The 19832-nt window shown below is 40.5% G+C and overlaps 1 protein-coding gene across 1 annotated transcript in view; it reads left to right on the forward strand.

The window, feature by feature from the left end:
• Positions 1-19832, forward strand: part of LOC130192607 (CUB and sushi domain-containing protein 1-like) — a 269833-nt gene that overhangs the window by 103157 nt on the left and 146844 nt on the right. The window contains exons 4-5 of the mRNA XM_056412699.1: positions 14126-14320; positions 15529-15736. Of these exons, the coding sequence (XP_056268674.1) occupies positions 14126-14320; positions 15529-15736 (403 nt within the window). The remainder of the gene's footprint in view (positions 1-14125; positions 14321-15528; positions 15737-19832) is intronic.

A 19832-nucleotide genomic window follows, 5' to 3' on the forward strand; every position in this document is an offset into this window, starting at 1 on the left:
AGCACCACACTTGTTCAACATGCAGCCAGGTGTGTAGTTTGGATCCAAATGAAGCTACATTTGAAAATGGTTGTGGTCCAAGTGATGGTCGCCTGACGTACGGGGGTAGTCAGTGGTCCCCCCCGAACCCTCGAATAAATTAAAGGATGATATCTGACAATTTAGAATGTGATACAATGAAAAAATAAACTAGAGAGACTACCTTGCGATGAGATCACATCAGCTGCAATGCCAAATCAGGCCAGGGGCATAAAGTGGTGGGACCACTCCCATCCTTGAACTCATTGACGAAGTCTGTCCACGGACAAAGTATTCAAAAAAAGCTTCTGTCTTAGTTCCCTCTACGGTAGGTGAATCCAAGACCACACAAAGCCACAATGACACACAAAAGGGGAAAGCAAGACAAACTGTTGCAGTTGGTGTACAAAAATGTCTTTGCACTAGATTTCTGTTTATTTTTTTCTATTTTCATTTTGTTTTCGCTGCCCATTGTTTAACTGCCGTTGCATGTTTTGCTAACAAAACGAGAGTCCTGGTGTCCTTTAGGTATTTGTTCCTCCTAGATAGTTAATGAGCCACATTTAGTGCAGTTACAAAGTGCGGCTCATTAACTTTCAGGGAACAAAAGCCTGCAAGACATCTGCTCTTGACAAAGGGGGCCTGACACCCCTTAACAGGATTATACGGTATTTCTATCACATTTTCTCATTTAAGGAGAAATTTCAATCAGAGGCTCGGTCATTACTCAAGATTATGTCGTCGTGTGGTTTTACAGTTTCGGCATTTATCAAACTAATCGGATTAATCTTAGTTGCCCTATTAAGTGATATTTATAATGTGATATGTATTTTCAAACATCTGCATGGACTTTTTCCAGTAGTATTTTTAAAAAGCTAAATTAACGGGCTTAAAATTACAACAACTAACAAAACCACGATTTAAAACATTTTTAAAATATGCCTGTTAAGAGAATAAAGTAGCTCTCTCCCTGTGTGTGTTAATTTAGCATCTCTCTGCTTTGATGATATAAAAACATATACATGCAAATGTGCCATAGTGGTGAGCTCACAGCAGCCGCTCTGCACTGCTATCATATAGTTATAACTGATAACGCCATCATAACAAAATCGATGCAACCGTCCTCCAGTTCCAATCCAGGTAAATATTGTTAGCTCTGTCAGCACCTTTGCAAATTTTCCCTTTTAGCTCTGTTAGCACTGTTGAGAGCAATTGAGAGGCAATTAAAAGGCTCTGAATCGTGTGTGAAGCACCTTTTGATATGAGTTCTCCTCGCGTAGGTTCACCGCTATTAAGGAGGGATTCTGACCTCGCAAACAGTGCTGAACTGCTGTGACGAGCTTTAATCAAGGCCCGTTCCAATAATGACATATTAACCACGTGTGTGAGGTTTGGCCCAACTGTCTGCACCACTTCATCTACGTAACCACTTGAACTGTGAGGCTGTATTTCTTCTTTTTGCTTGAACACCATATAGAATGTTTTATTTTGTGTCGGTTAAAAATGCATTGTTATTCATAACATTCCTTATTCCTCAATGCTTAGGTTTTTTTTGTCGTCTTTGCTATTTCAAACCGACTTCCCAATGACTTACTAACCTTGATGTCACTGTCAACGATTTTTTTTCCCCGAAGAGGTTCAAGGCCTTCCTCTGCTTTCACATTTATTGTGTTGCACGTGCGAGAAGTGTAGCGTTAGTATCAGCTGCGGCTTTCAACCGAGCAGAACAGAAGACAATGGGGCTCCCGCTGTGACAGTGATGCTTGAGTGACAGAATGACTGCTTTAAAATAGTGATAGATAAGGCCATATTACAGACGGGGGATTGCAGTGAAGCTGAACATTCAAGGACAGCGCGTGAAAGAGTAGAGCCCAAACACTGGTTTGGCTTCCAAACAGGTTTTTTGGTGTAAAGGACTAAACATGTATTCCAAGAGCACGGATGCCGATATCTTCAGACATATTTTGCAGTATGGAGGTCGTGTCAATAGAATCTGTCTGTCCACCTCCATTGTTGGTTTGATTGATGTTGTACTGAACCATGGGAGTTACTGTGGATTTGGAGGTCCTGCCATTGTTGATTTATGAGAGAAAGCAGTGTTATCTCAATTATGTCACCCCATTCATGTTTTATAGCCGTATGTAAGCATAGTTACAGCTGACAGACAAAAGAAGTCTGTGAAATGCATCATTTATATTTCTAATTTCCGTGACATGGTTGGTAGACGCTAGTATAAGATGTTGGGATAACGATTTGGCAATCGCAATATTTGTAGCTCATACATTAACTTTACGGTCGGACAGATTGTCATCTTGTGGTGTGCTGAGCAAACGTTTTATTATTTGCCTCCTATGTGGGGAACATAACAGCCGATTGACCTTTTCACAAACTTAATGTCACATGAGTGCAAGTTTCTCCATTTAGTGCAGGAACAAGGATCATTTTATGGAACCCCAAATAAGCCCCAAGACACTAGTCTCCTCCTGAAACAGCTATGTGGACAGTTGTCTGTGTTTTGTATTGACTTGTTTTATAAATGTATTTACATGTGATAAGATACTAATGGTGAATGTAGTTAATCTATGATTAATGGACTTTTTCTTCGCTTTTGCTTCGAGCAATTGCTGAAGAATCATGCCATTGCTGAAGAATGAATAATGCAGGTATTATGCCCTTTAAAACTCAAATGACCTGAAGTCTCGGCTGTCCCTTGACATTTTACTGGTGAAATGCAGTGATAATAAAAGGTAGGCACAGGGAATAATGACATGGCATTTTTAACCATTATCACAATATTCTCTGACTCCGTTACAACCCACTTCTGTGAATCTTTTGTCGGCCCCCAGAGCGACCCTTCCAACAGTGTTCCTTGACACAATTGGGCATGGAGTAAACAAAAATAGACCTTTTCCTTCCTGGCTTTCAATCTCCAATACAAAGTCCTCTTTATGTAACATCCTGTGCATTGAAAGTAAGCTCTGCCCTTTTCATAATACATCTTCATTGGATGAAAATATGAGATATTAAAAAAATTCTGTCGTTAAGCCAGAAGCACATTTCTTTGAACTGTATGAACTGCATGTGTAGAAAAGATGCAAACTAGACACATAATGTCCAATTTATGCATTTATACTGCCTATTGGTTTTCTCCAAGAGCTATGATGCAACCTTGTATGCTTTCAAAAAGTTACTAAAGCATTGTGTGTGTGTGTGTGTGTGTGTGTGTGTGTGTGTGTGTGTGTGTGTGTGTGTGTGTGTGTGTGTGTGTGTGTGTGTGTGTGTGTGTGTGTGTGTGTGTGTGTGTGTGTGTGTGTGTGTGTGTGTGTGTGTGTGTGTGTGTGTGTGTGTGTGTGTGTGTGTGTGTGTGTGTGTGTGTGTGTGTGTGTGTGTCTTTGTATGTCAGTCTGATGATATATGAGAATGGTTTGTGACATCGAGTTTACCCACAATTCCGTGCTGGCCGAGGGACCATGAACTGTCACCTACCAAGGAAATTGGCTGGTTTGCACTCATGCATAGACACACACACACACACGCGCACGCACACATGCACACGCACGCACACAAACACACATACATACATTAATTAATGTGGACAGAGACAGAAGCTAATATGCATCTGCTCACATGTGCAAACAAGAAGACACACTTGTCCTTAAAGATACATACAAGATAAATGCACAAGTCATACACACATTAGCAGTTAGCACACAGGAGGACAAATTGATTTGCACACACATAAAGCATTAATAAGAAAGATACACACATACAAGCCCATCCATCCATTGTGTATCGTGAGTTGACAGATGTAAATGTGCCTAAAGGACAGCTCGGCTAAATGAAGATGCATTACACCGTGTGTGTGTGTGTGTGCGTGTGTGTGTGTGTCTACCAAGGAGAGAGAGTTGTGGAAGAAGCAACAGGGACAGCAATGATTAATGTCCATTTCAACATTTGAGCAATGCACACTTGTGTTCCTGTTTCGTTCAATTGTATTCTGCCCTTCTTATTTATATTGTTAGCATTCATACATGTTTAATATTTACAGCATGCCAGATATTAGTGTTGTAAAACTTTTCTTGATCAGCTTAATTCTGGTTTCTGGTTTCTGTCAAGTCTAATCTGTTGCTTGGTTATCAACTTAAATTGTATCTGCTACCTGACTGGGGGAGGAAACCAGTGGATTCAGATACTTTAAGCACGAAATATATGTAAAAATAATATAGCATGTGCAAGGCTGATGTACACTTACACACTAGTCTGTCATAACACACAATTAGCAACACTGTATTTAAAAAAAAGTACATCCGTGAGGGCATGCTTATATGTTTATGCTTCCTGTCTGTGTGTGTGTGTGTGTGTGTGTGTGTGTGTGTGTGTGTGTGTGTGCGTGTGTGTGTGTGTGCAGAAGTAGGCTCACACACGTACATGCAAATTTTGATCAGACAAATTAGGCCATTTCTCCATTGTTCTGTCCATGATAATCCAGCCTCAGGACCTGCAGGCCACTCTTACTATGGGAAGGCACAGCAGGTGGAGTTTGCCGTTATTGATGACAGGAAGGAAACACATGGAATGGGATGTGTTGCCTGTGCTCTCTTGGAGAGGAAGAGAGGGATGAGGAGAATGATGAGAAGAATGGATGTGGTTTTAGAGATGTTAAGGTTTTTTGGCTGAAGATGCTATACCATGTCTGCCACCCCACTGTGCCATAGTTAGGTGTGGGGAACTTCAGGCATTCTTGCAGTAGGCTCATGAAAATCGACTACTAACAAACTGATGTTTGTTGCCTTTAAATATTACACATTTCATTATTTTTCATCTCAGTAATGCATTTCTCAACACAATTAATCTTATACTTGACTGGTTGCTTTCATATAATTGTAACTAGATAGTTTGGGCATCGAGTACAGTATGACTTAGTCAGGAGTTTACCCATGAAGCTATTTTTGTCAGCATGAACTTTATTTATAAACATTTATAAATGAACATTTTATAACTTTGCAAGTAGTTTTAAATGATTTTATTTGACTTTATACACTAACACAGAATGCAAGATTTTTGCAACTCCACAATACAGCTGGAGGGTGTCACATGATCATCCTTTTTATGAGCAGCTCAGTCATTTGTTTTGAAAGTGAAACATTGTTGTTAATGGGATTCAAAGAAAATAGAATAACAAAAGTAAAGGAAAGCCATTAGTAAACATCAATCAAAAGTAAATCCATTAGCCATCACTGATGCTGCAAAGAAGAGTACGATATTATTTGGACATGACATCTCCAGAACTCTCAAATAAAAAAAGACAAACTGCAGACTTGCATATATTCACTCTGATACATATTGTTTTAGAACAAGAATAAAAGAGTAGAACTGAAAAAAATGTGTTCATGTTATAATTAAATCAATTCCTAGAGGCCAATAAAGATTCTCCTCTGTTCTATATTTAGTCCCTTAAAAAAGGAAATATACAGGACTGTCTCAGAAAATTAGAATATTGTGATGAAGTTCTTTATTTTCTGTAATGCAATTGAAAAAACAAAAATGTCATGCATTCTGGATTCATTACAAATCAACTGAAATATTGCAAGCCTTTTATTCTTTTGATATTGCTGATTATGGCTTACAGCTTAAGAAAACTCTAAAATCCTATCTCATAAAATTTTAATATTTCCTCAGACCAAGTAAAAAAAAAGATTTATAACAGCTGAGTGTTTGTCAAGGCTCAGGAAACCCTTGCAGGTGTTTCGAGTTAATTAGACAATTCAAGTGATTTGTTTAATACCCTACTAGTATACTTTTTCATGATATTCTAATATTTAGAGATAGGATATTTGAGTTTTCTTAAGCTGTAAGCCATAATCAGCAATATTAAAAGAATAAAAGGCTTGCAATATTTCAGTTGATTTGTAATGAATCCAGAATGCATGACATTTTTGTTTTTTTAATTGCATTACAGAAAATAAAGAACTTCATCACAATATTCTAATTTTCTGAGACAGTCCTGTATATCCTGTCCCTCTGTAACTTCATTAGTTTATTTTCATTCCCCAGTGCTTCCAGTCCAGCTGGGAATTGTAATCTATTCCGCACGAACCGCTTTCTCCAAGTCAGTCGTGGCCTAGAACGCCTTAGGGGGCAGTGTCCTCACTTTGTATCCTAATGCCTTAATGCAAAATAGCACCAGCTTAACGCCGATGTTTTCCTGAGTCAGTGAGACCCTCGTCTCAGCTACATGTATTCAGAGGTTAATTTACAGCCTAATTGCAACTACTCTAAAGTGGTAATTATGGGCTTTGAACATGTGTCTGGCCAACTTTTAGCAGCTCTTGGCATCCTGCCAGTAACCTACGGCTGAGAAGCTTGAACTATTATTGATCTGAAGCGGAGCCCACGAATAAGATCATTCCCTACTATAAGTGGCACTCACTCGTATCTTGTCAAGGATACAGTATCTTACTTTTTTTCCCCTATGTTATAAAAATGCTTAGCACAGCATAGTTCTCATGTCTCCCACATCCAACTGCTAGCTGGATTCATGAAGCTGTGGACATGATCATATTTTCAAACATTACAAATTCACATCAGTGGTGCTTGTCCATGAACAAACAGACTTTTTAAATCCAGGCACATAAAGGTCAACACCGTATCCATATATCAGCCCAAGGTAACAGACACAGCATCTCCACAGGCAGAAAGAGTTTGGCCTTGGCAGCTTGTGGGCTTCTGTAGATGTCTCTTGGTCTGCTCCCAAACCCCCATTCACATTGGCGATCAGTGGCCACAATGTTTTAAAGCGAGCACTCAAAGCTCCCAAAATTGAATAAATGGAGACTCCCATTGTTACTGAATTGGTAGACAGCACCACAGCTCACGACTGGAGAAAACACAAGAAGAAAGAGAGAACCGGGTTGAGGTGGAATGCCCACAAGAGAGTGGGGAGGAGGGATACTTTTAAAGGCTTCAAACACAAACACAAGCTTCAATTTAACAGGTCCTGTCAAGAAGTAATGGTTCTCTTTGCGACAATATTGTTATTGGCAACAGATACACCTCAGTGCTGAGGGTCTGAAAAGGCTGAGAATCATTTTCTGGTATTTTGCTGCTCTCAGTAGCCCAAAATAAAGGCACACATACACTGACACTCTGGGTTGACTATTCTGTACATTAGCAAAGTGATATAACGCTGTTATACCTTGCTCTGATATGAAGGAGTGAACAGTTACAATACAAGTAGCTTTTCAACGGTAGAAATGCAATAACAACTTGCATTTGACAACATTAACTTTGTTAGAACTTGAGCAATTTGCATGGCAACAATAACTTGAGCATCCTTAGAGCTACATTATTACATATACACAGAATAATGAATCAAACACATCTGTGTCGTGTGAAAGGGTTTGATTGAAGAGACACGCATTACAATAGAATATGTTTTTACTCCCTGTTTGTTGGTAAAGACCTGGTCATTCTGTGGCTGTTGATCTATTTAGTGTTGTCAGTCACAGCGTTGGGATGTTGATTATTAGCAACTAACATCTCCTGGTTGCATAGTCGAGCTGGAGAGCTGGTGTTTAACAGACTGTAGCTGCTACAGTGATTACTCTGTTTAGCAGGTGATTGATTAGAAACACTGCTGGAAATGTCACTTGCCCTGCTAATATATTTCCACAGAGGGAACGTAGTAGAGAAGGCGTGTGTTACAGTAATTCATTTAAATATGTTTAATCAAGAGAAAGCAGAACTTAAATGTAACTTTTTAAGAGTTAAATAGAGTTGAGCTCTCAGCGTAGTATCACAGAATGCTATTGTGCAGTGGTGTTTGGGGTCACATGTCACAGTTGTAATACATTGGTGTTGTTTCCTATGCAACTTGTGATTTGACAAGCCCTGATTCATTATGCTGCGGTTTATTCTATGGTATTCTGTGTTGTAGAATAAAGTGAAGTCTGGACTTTGATTTCCTATTAAAGTAAATTGGATGATTCTTTGAAAACAAATTATGTACAGGGAAACCATCGACAGCCATGTAAGCTGTCACGGCTGGCGTCACGGGTAGCGAGGGGCAGGAGCTCATGTGCAGAGGAACGAACAGGACTCGGTGTGTATAACAAAAAATGCTCTTTAATGAGGCAAAAGTTCCAAAAAAAGGCAAAAGGTCCAAATGGGGAAAGGCAGCGAATGGGGCGTCAGGGCAGGCAGGCAGGGTCGAAACAGGCAGGATCAGGAATATGCACTCGTTACACGAATGACAGCACTACGGGAAAAAGACAACAATCCAGCAAGAGACAAGGGAAAGAGTGGCATAATATATAGAGGGGGAAACAGGCGTACGACATGGAGACAGGTGTACGACATGAGACAGTAACGAGACGAGAGTAGCTGAGGGCAGGTGCAGGGAATGAAACAATCAAGGAGACAGGAGAGGCTGAGGGCAGGTGCAGGGAATGAAACAATCAAGGAGACAGTAGTGGGAGCAAAGGTGTGTCTTTGAAGGTGGAATACTTTTTAAATGTACATGATTGGCTGAGGGAAATGTTAAAACTAAGGGAGCGCAGCAGGTGGGGAGTCGGTCCTTCGTTCAGCTTTGGCCCCGGGCCACATTTGGCCAGGAGCCCCATTAGTGTTTGGTTGGTTAGAGTTATTGTGTTCAATGTGTCAGTGAAGCTGTTAATGCATTTACACCTGGGGAGCACTTGCAGTACTGGGGAGTCCATTTAGCTCCGGGGCTTTGGCATCTTTCCAACAGCAACAACTCTACATCAAGAATCACAGATTAAAGGAGTATGGCGATTGCTATTTGTTAATACATGTACACCATGGGAACTGAGTAGAGGTGTTAATGGATTATGGATTGCGCTTATTGAAAGATGCTTTCATTGTGAACTCAAAGTCCCAGAAGAGTTGTCGATGAGAAGTGATTTGTTCTGACTCAAAGTGATGGATGGTGGCCAGGTGAAAGTATGTTGTATGCACTTTTTCCCAACACTTACTGCATGCTAGGACTGTTGAGTGTGCAACATCTGCTATAAATGGGCCAATCTGCTATTGTAGTATTGATAACTTGTCTTGCTTGTCTGAAGATCAAACATCTCGACTCTAAATGTCACTGATCAAGGCTGTTAGTGCAAGAATGAGCGACTTGTGAAAATGTATTTCGAGGGTGGAGAACATTACTTTGCATTTCACCAACAGGATTTTTGGATTAAGCTTCATGCAATAGAGTCCAGAACTATTTTCATTTAAAAAAGGTAAACTTATCCTCCAAAGTTTTAATTGCTCTGAAAGATACATTTTCCCATACACATTTAAAATGCTAACATCTGTCCTAAAGCCCCGTTTGGCAATTTGTGCACACGGTTTGACATTTGTTCTGGTTCCGCTTGGTTTTAACTACACAGCCCCCTGGAAACCAAACTAGAAACTTTTTTATTTTTGGCCAGGTATGGGGAGCTAGATTTGACAAAACATCTGTTGCAACTTTGCCTGATGGCAAGTTACATGCTGTGGATACAAATGTAGTTCCCTCCAGTTGTTTTGTTACCGTCAGGTAATTTCGGGGTCATCTTCCACTTGCATCCCAAGTGTTTACTGACGCCACAGACCACACCGCTCACACAATCACTTGGAATAAATAGAACGTGCACGATTATCACCTAATACAATTATACCTGTTATTTTTGAGTCGAGTAATCATTAATTTGTATTTAATATAAATGTAATTGCATTGAGTGTTTTATTTGAAATTGAATGATTGTTGATCTGCCCCTAGTGTACTGCATTTAAACCACAGGGGGAAAGCAAGAGGTTATGACGGCTGGCTTTATATCCAGCAACTGCTTCAGAGCATCTATCACAGATTCAAGGAGCTGTTTGCTTTGCTATTTTTAGTGGATGCTGAGCAAATATGTGTGTCACTGTATATTTATACTGTAAGAGAGAGCATTGTAGAGGTAGTGCAGAGCACCTTGCTGAATAAATTGCTTCTCAGGAGCCGCTAGGCCGGGCCTTTCATATATGACACACGGACAGATGCGTTTTCAATGTAGACGCACTCAGAAAGGCAGACAATGTCTTGGGTTAGTGAGTGCTAACAGTTTGCATTGGGAGCAACAATAAAGTGTTTTAGGTTTGATCTTCAGTCTGCAAAATAATGATAGTCCTTTATTATTAATTTAACAAAGGCCATTATCAAAACCTCTCTCATCCTCCCCTTCCTGTCTCCCTCACTTCCTCATTCCTTCTGGATCTCGCCTCCCTTCGTTCTTTTCCCCTCTACACAAGTTTTCCTTCCTCTCGTAACTCTTTCGCTGTCCTTCCACTTTGGAGTCTTCTCTCGCATTCCCCACACTTTGAACGCTGGCGTCAGTGCTGCTTAGCCTTGATGTCGTCACCTTTCTCCCGCTACTCACTTCTGTATCACTATTTAAATATGGCCTCTCCTCAAGTTACCAAAGCAACACACTGACCTGCCCCGAGGCTGTGAAGGGCCAGAAGGGACAACTGCAAGAGAGGAGCATCATCAGTCACTTGAAGACAACCGCACGTACACACACACACACACACACACACGCACATGAACAGGGTTTAAGACAACCACACACAGAACATTACTCCATTGATGCACACACACACACACACAGCTCAAACTGGGATCCAATTCCCCGGCCAAGTTAATGAATGGGAAGCCAGTGAGGGATCATATTCTCATGGCTAACCCTAACTCTTTCTGTACAGTTGAGCTTTCCTCCCTAAGCCGTGTATCAACAACACATTCTCACTTCGACCCTTTCAAATACCAACGCTTGGTCAGTGGCTCTCAGCTTCAAACATTGACCCTTCTAACGTCAGTTCTGGATGTGGCAGGTATATTGTCTTTTAGAGATAAACTTTTGTCTTCACAGAAACTTTAGGTCCAGGCAACAAACCACATTGCTAGGTTTAGGAAAAGGGCATGCTTAATGGTAACTTTATTGGCTGACTAAGTGGCACTGACCAACCGTCAGCAATTAGGTTATAAATATTTATTATAATGTAAGAGTGGAAGTTTACAGGAGTGAAGTGCAGGGCTTTATTGTTGTAATCTGGATACATAATTCTAAATTAACTTGTAAAACAGGCAGCACCTGTACCATCCAAACAAGCTTCTATTTCAAAATGTATAATTTTGTATATTGGTATCTCAGATTGTAAACATGTTTCGTCATAAGAAAATTGTGGATGTTGTACTTCTGCGTTTGGAACATTTAATTCCCACTAAATCAGCTGTAATTAAATAATGAGGACTGCACTGCTCACGAGCAAACAGCAGTTCTTTGTTCCCATGTGACCATGTTTAGTATTCTGATTGGTCCAGGACTGTAATGACCCTTTTTTTGTGAGATAACCCCAAATGACCTTGACTTACAAATTGTTAGAATATAATAGAATGAAAAACAAAGGAGTCGTCCAACATTAAGTAATCAAAGTGATTATTCGACTTAACACAATTGCGAGCGGCTAATGTGAACTTTCCCCGTCATGAGGTTACAGCTACACAAATTTGTTTAGTGCTGATTAAAAACCAGGCAAACAAATCCTCTGTGTGCACAAAACCAGTCTTACTCTCTCCATGAACCTTGCAAAAAAGTTGCAGTAACCAGAGATAATACTGATTATTGATGTCAACATAAAACAAGCAATGTATCGTTTATCTGAATTTGTAGTGAAAATAACTCACTTACTCTCTTGTGAATATTGCTCTCAACATTAAAGACAAAATACAACAATTAGGTCAGGTGGAGACAAAAGTGTAACACCTAGTTGCATTGTATGTTTAAAATGGTCACACCACAGCATTCTGTGCATGCCCTGTGTATTACGCCCTGCTTATACAGGTAGAGGAATCAGACATTATCTTTCTCATCATTGTGTTATGTCTGCCATACACACAGCAGTATTATGTTACCTGTATTTGGCAGTTCCATCTGTAATGTTTCATCTTAGCATTGAAGCTGGTGATGTTAAAAATGTCTCATGATTATCTATTTTTGGAACGTGCTAATATACAGTATTTCTAGTTTTATAAAGCAGCATAAGTAAATGTAAATTTAATCGAAAAGAGACACAATAGTTTGATTAAAGTCAAACAATACTGCTATTTCTTATTATTTGTTTGGTACCTTTTAATAGACTTAATCCCCACACCAGGAGCTGTCCATATTAAATAGAATACACTCGTTAAAGTAATGATAGATATATACCTAAAAGTGGCTTAAAAAAAAGTAATCTGTGGATTACTCCTTTTATATTAAAAAGTGTATTAAATCCCTTTAAATACAGCTGTAAAGCATCACTTGCAGTAAACATGTGTATGAATATGAAGTCCTCTACAAGTGGATAATATCACCTGCCAAATGTTGCCAAAATTAAGCGACACTTCATATACACTGTATCTCACATTCATCCAACTTTAGCACTGCAGGCAATTCACATTTGTGCACGCAGAAACCAAATATTATGTTGCGATTTAATCTCGTCTCAGCAAGGCTCTTCTGTTGTGGCTGAAAACAGAACACTTCATTTCCAGAACTGAAATGTTTTCTCAAACATGCAGCTGGACACTGAAAATACTTGTGAATACTTTATCCATCCAAATTATCCCCTGATTATTTCAGACATAAAAGAGTGAACACTTGTGTGTACCAAGCTGGCTTGCCTTGCAGACACAGGACTGCACGGTTACATAAGTGTGACTAACGTCTCAGACCCATTTTTTTGTTTTTATCTCATTCTCTCTCTCTTTCCCCATCCTCCAGTCAGTGCTTTAGTTGATGGTCTCAACTTGTTAAAACAAAACAGGCAGCATGTTTGCACAGCGCTCGGCATGGTCAGCTGAGCGTGAGTAACTTGCCTCTGATGCATGGCTTCATACAATCCCAATAATGAGTCCATTAGTGTAAATTACACATGTTTAAGACCCACTGTAATTAGTTCACCTCTCTTTTCCTGTCGACCTGGAGTCTTCGTCTTTACCCTTTGCCATCTCCTCCTGTACCCCTCTCCCTTCCTCCATCATTCCGTCGCAAGTCTTTCCCCCTCTTCTTTCTCCTCTCTCCTCTGTCCTCCTTTCTTTTTTTCTCCAGTTCCTCTTCTTCTTTGTCTTCCTGTCACCCCACAACCCCTCCCTCCTTCTCCCTGTCCTAGTTCTCAGGGTCTCATGGTGAAGCTTTGTCTAATTACCATGCTAGCGTTTAATTGGAACAGCGTCCACAAACACACCGATTGACTGACTTACGAGTAGACACACTGCACTGTGCATGTACACATCGCATTTAGCCATTTGGATACACACGACGTGCACACACACACGGTATACACCCAGCAAGTTAACATGCTCCAGTTATACAAATACACACAACACGCAGTGTACACTGGGGTCAGACACTGTGGCGTTCATCCAGGCCGCACTGTGCCGATGCCCCTTCTGTAGAGCGAAGGCGTGTTGGCAACAGTCACAGGTTGGTATTGGCCCGGTTACACCATGAGCCGCCTTTAGTTGCTCCCGCTGTCGAGCTGCGTCGTCTCAGAACTGGCAACAACAGATGCACGTTGGAGAAAATGCTAGGCAGAGATCTCAATGCCACACGGTCACGTCCACATATTTACAAACATACACATTCGTAATTTATGTTGTCAATTCTGATGGTTGAGTTTCCTCTGTAAACAGGAATGATTCATAATTATGGACTTCGTTGTTGATATTCTGAGATTTGTTTGACATTCAGTTGTGTGTGGTCATCACATAATTTACCAGTTTAGATTCAAGAGATATTGTTAAAACTGTTGTTGAAATATGTATCCTATGTTAATGGTTCCTAACCTGGAGGTCAGGAGAAAATACTGCTTTTTTTCTTGATAAATACGATATAGTTTTACCTCGTCTGGCAAGCAACACAATATTCAAATGAAACATTCAGAGAAGCGGAAATCTTTGATTTGAAAACGCTTTTAGCTCATAGAAATATGTGACTAGCAATGCTGGGTCACAAATATAATATATATTTTTATTTTAGATATGATATAACTAATTCATGACATTTTCTTTGTTTTCTTCTTTGTGTTTCAGTCTTGCCTAGCCACACATGTGGCACCCCCGGCCTTATCCCAAGCGGAGTCATTCATGGTTTGCGGTACAACATGGGTGACAAGATCCGATACAGCTGTGAGTCAGGTTTTGTACTGGAGGGACACAGCATCCTCACGTGTATTGTATCAGCTGGCAGTGGAGCGCAGTGGGACTTCCCCTCACCTTTTTGTCGAGGTAAGATCTTTTCTTTCTTTCTTCTCTATTTTCAATGTCAGCCGTTACACCATATATCTTCCCGTTCTTGAAATAGTTCATAATCGTGTTCCAAAACACTTAGCTCATAAGTTAAATGTATTTCTAGGCATTCCTAATGCAAATTAAGAAAAGCGGGATGTAATTTAACCCTTGTGTTGCCTTCGGGTCAATATGACCCGATTCAATGTTTAAGGACATATAAACAATCGGTTGGGTCATGAGAGTTGAAGGACCTTAACATGAGGTCACAAGCTTACTTTTAAAGCATAACAAACCATTGTATGAACATTGGAGCCTAAAACCTCCAAGCAAAGCTCTTCTGATGGCTCATTAGTCTACAGACTAGAACAGTTATGTCCAGGTTTTCATCATCAGGTTGACCAGCTCAGCTCAGTATTCAGTATCTTGTGATAAATCACCGCAAAACACACTTTAATATATGGTTGTGTTTTTCAGAGACTTTAATTAAATGATTGGATTTCTGCTTCTCCTTTTTTTTTTACATGAATTACTTTGTGAAGAGTTTGAAGATGTACCATTGATGTATTCAGGAAGATGTAACTTTGATAGAATTGATGAAAATGACTATTATTGTTATTAGTTGTGTTATAGCGTTGTGGGTTTGTGTATCTGGTGCACTCATCACATGACAACAAACAGTCGGGAGAACAAACGTTTCGCTCAGCCCACGGCTTCACTCTCTCTTTATTTCCCCCCAAACTCCCGTTACCTTCTCTCTCTACGGCAACCCCGAAGGGACATACCATCTGCAACACCGAAACACCTGACAGTCTGTTACAGTTGTAAAAATGTGAATTGTTTTAATGTATCTAAAAATAAATGATTCTACGTGTATACACAACGTATGAAATTAAGCTGTTAAACCAACAAACAAATAATCAGTAGCACCTTACATACAATTTCATACAACGCAATTAATAAATGAAAGTTTGATACAAAATAAACAGTAAAACAATTTTTAAATGATATAATGTAAATAACCCTCATGTTTTTTGTGTGTTTTTTTTTACAATATTCCATCTAAATAAAAGACAATTATAGATAACTAGGAAATAATCACGCTAACCCCCGGAGAGGGTGCACGAAAACCAGAGTTTGAAATATGATAACATTTCTTCAGAGTTGCTACTTCTTCTAATTCCTTGTCGTGCGACCTCTCTCTCCAGCGGAGGGAGCATGTGGCGGTACGTTGCGAGGCACTGCAGGTTCAATAACCAGCCCTGGATACCCGGCGGAGTACGACAACAACCTGGACTGCACGTGGTCAATCCTCTCCGAACCCGGGGACACGATAGCTCTCGTGTTCACCGACTTCTTATTCGAGGACAAGTACGACTTCCTGGAAATCAGCGGGACAGAAGCACCGAGCATATGGTGAGATACATTTCAAAAGCATATGTCGAGTAGATAAGTAGTTATGTTGGAGGGCACGCACGTCTTGGTGAAAATCAGCAGGACTGACACACCACATGCTGAGTGGGACCATAATAAAAACAGACAGACACAGTCATCACCACTGACATTTGGAAGTTGAATAGTGTTGACTTAGCATTCATGTTTCAGAGCTGGATGATTGTCACGGCATATTAGAGTGGACCCAAAAGCACGACTCAGACGGGAATAACAAAGAATACTGTCTTTAGTTGGAAACAGGCTGGGTCAAAACCGGGAGATCAGTCGAAGCAAACAAGTCCAAAAAGGGGCAGGGCAGAGAATCAGAGGTCAGGTCAGGAATATACTCTAATAACGCTGGAGAACTTGGCACGAAAACACAAGACAATCTGGCAGGGGACAAGTGGAAGTGAGGGAGCTAAATAGTGAGGGACTAATGAGGGGATGGGCTGCAGGTGAGAAGGGCGTGAGGACCAGGTGAAGGGAATGAGGGACTAACGAGGGAGTGATCAGAGGCAGGTGAGGGGAGTTGGACTGACGAGATGGTGTGACAGGATGAAAACAACTATTACAAAAAGGAAGGCGTGGAGCTAAACTGTTACAATGATAATAAAAAAACACACGCATGAAGCCACAGCCTCGTTCTGTGATTCAACCTGATTCTCCTCTCCAGGAATTAGAAGACTGAGGCCATTATTGTTTTGTGAGGGGCTAAAGAGAACAGTTGTTGTGTCCACTGCACTGCATTTTTCTCTAACTTGTATATATAGAGGTGTGTGTGTGTGGGGGGGGGGGGGACAGATACAACGACTGATTGATTAGCTTCACAGGAGCCCTGTTGATTTCCCTGTAACATTCAAATCCCACAGGGAAGGGGAGACGTTGCTGTTTTCACTCCCATGGTCTGTGGTCACATTTGCAAATTGGCACTCTGTTGAACCAGAACACACTCTGCTTTTTCTAAATTTAGAGCGCTGTTGGTATTCATGTCGGTCTGTTTAGGAATGTACATCTCCAGGAAAGGTTACGGTGTGTTTTTGCAGCCTAACTGTTAGGCATGCAGGGTTGTCGCCGTTTGAATTTGCTGGTACTGCTTGGGAAATCTAGAGAGGGAAAATCAGTTTGGCCTCCCTTACTAGTAACAACATGCGTGCCTGTGAGCCAAGGCTGATCAAACATTGAAGGTAGGAGACTTCTGGGTTTGAGAGTTTCATAATTACGGTTGCAAAGGAACACTAAAAGAAAATGACACGACATTTATGAAATTAATAAAGGCTTTTATTCCACAATAGTCTGTCAGCCTTTGTTACTCCACCTTTGTGCAATTGCCTTTTAAAAGTCATTTTTTACAGTAAGTTATATATTTTTTTAAACACACACCTATTCAATTAATATTTCAATTGATGTGCTTGTTGCTGCTTACATGACATTGTTTGATATATATGTTATATATAGAAACTTATTGGCAATACGTCTTTGTATTCCTTTTTTTTTATGAAAGAAGAGATAATCTTTAAAACTGCACAAGATCATAAAGCATTTTCAAGTGACAATATCATTTGAGAATCTTAATCTTGAATATTCTCATCTCTCCCTGATATTATATGATTTCTAAAAAGCATTTATACATCACCGTGTCCTGCAGAAACGGCCTTCCATTTTTTACTTTCTCCTCCCTTTAACGGATAGATATGACACTGTCTTCCATGTGGTAGCATGGTTCATGGTCGTGTGTGGCCCGACACGGATACATAAGTGAAGGATACGCACCAGTTGCACCAGTTGGAAACAAAGGGATGTAGGATAATTGCATGTTTGACCCTGTCACACATCGACCACGGCATCGTCATGATACCGTGAGCAAGTCATTGTCGGGTCTTCAGCGGCCCTCTGACTGTGTGAGCTGTTGATCTATTCTCTAAGGCCTTGACAGATTACACACACTCGAGTGTGCACACACTAACACACACAGTTTGTCTCTGACAGTACAACATTCAAGGACCCATGTCAACACCCGTATCTTCCCGCCTCTGCAATGCGGGGCGAAGATAGGGAGCACACCCAAGGATTGATCACACGGAGAAGTGGCTGGAGCCACTGGAGCCGTTTGATGCAACACTCTGGGTTTCATGTGTCATTTGTTGGAGGATTCATTAACATACTTTCAAGGAATATTGTATTTAAGTTGGCAGATAGACCCTCCAGTAGTGTGAAACGATATGAACTTCAGTAACATATTTGTGAATAAGAAAATATATTTTATGGCTGCTGCCTCGTCACACAGACGTGAGAAGATCAACACACGCTAAATGTATAGTTTATCAACAAAGTAAACATATTTTGATATTGTCTAGTACACAACAACAACAGTAGGGTAGTGTCGTGCATCTTGGTTTTTTTTCTCGTTTTTTACAATGTTTATTATTATATTATATGACAGTGTAAATGCAGGAATGAGAGGAAGCGAGGGGGGTATACAGCAGAGGTCCCAAATTAAAGTGCCAAAAGTCACTCGGATGCCTTGTGTATTTAATGAAAGTTCACTGACACCACGCCTAAAACATTGTTTTTATATGACTATATTATATATAGAGAGCGTGGGTTCCGTCCGGGTTCTCCGGCTTCCTCCGACAGTCCAAAGACATGCAGGTTAATTGAACTCTAAATTGCCCGTAGGTGTGAATGTGAGCATGACTAGTTGTCTGTCTCTATATGTGCCCTGAGATGGACATGCGACCTGTCCAGGGTGAACCCTGCCTTAGCCAAATGTCAGCTGGGATCGGCTCCAGCGCCTCGCTAAACGAGGATAAGCGGTTTGGAGAATGGAATATTTTATCCTAAATCCTTTGCTCCAGAGGTGGGATTAGGAGATGAATGACATGTACACTAAGGCATGTCGGCAGGTCATTGTGAAAATGAGTGACACCTGACACGACCACTGTGACGGGTTCTTCCTGTTTACCGTGAGCTTGTTCTGATTGGGTGTTCCAAAAGCAATTTCCTGTTTTATGTTCCTGTCCGCCAGCTGGCAGTTTGAATGTCAGACTGACACACACACACACACACGCACGCACTCACTCACGCACGCACGCACACACTGGCAAAAAGTGTTCAGTTACTGGCTAATGTGAACTTTATTTCACCTGAATTGTTCGTGAAATATAAAGAAGACTGCACAAAGGACGGGATTAGACTAAATAAGAGGGGTCAGGAAGGGAGAAGACTTCCAGGCATTTGTGTTGCTGGTGCCTACTGATGTCCAATGGCTTTATAGCACTGTATGGCTTATATGCATTTATTTTTCCTCACTATTTAGCAAGTGAAATGTCAACAGGTCACACAGCTGCTTCTGTATGCAGGTGAGGAAGTCAACAGTCCCTCTCAGTGCATGCATTTGCACATGATTTCCATAAATCAATATGACGTTCCTTATTCTACTGTGAAACAAGTAATCTGACAAGTACACTAAATCCAAGAAGAAGATTTTTTCAGAAAGCTTATAATCTGAGATAAAAAAACGCCTGTTTCTCCAAGCAGGCCTGTTTTTTGCAGAGGAGACACTTAAACATTTTTATTTTGCTATTTTACATATGAGATAAAGAGGCTTTTCACTCACTTATTTGTGTGCACTGAAATCTTGGTGGCCTGAAAATGTAGAACACATTATTATCTTATCCTGGATATAATAATACTAATACTCAGGCACGTGCACAGATAGAGCCCTAGTGGTGCTCAAGCACCAGCCCCTTTGCCCTGGATGAGAAAAGTGCCCTTTTTGCTGGAGAAACATTTTTTTTATTCATCCGTATTTAAGAATAAAAGTTACTCTCTCTGTCATCAAGTCCCCCCAAATGTGTTTTATCATCCGGCGGGGCATTTATTTGAGTTATTGTGAGAATTTCGCCCCGACATGCTCCGCGGCCAGTGTTGCCAGGTCCGCGGTTTTCCCGCGGAATTGGGCTACTTTTGAATTGTTGCCGCGGGTTGAATTTTTTGTCCGCTGGTTCGGGTAGACCTATTTTGCATGCAAATTACATGAATATCTTTAAATAAAAATCCATATTTTAAATGAAATAAT

Source organism: Pseudoliparis swirei, chromosome 4 (genome assembly GCF_029220125.1).
Source record: "Pseudoliparis swirei isolate HS2019 ecotype Mariana Trench chromosome 4, NWPU_hadal_v1, whole genome shotgun sequence".
NCBI lineage: Eukaryota > Metazoa > Chordata > Actinopteri > Perciformes > Liparidae > Pseudoliparis > Pseudoliparis swirei.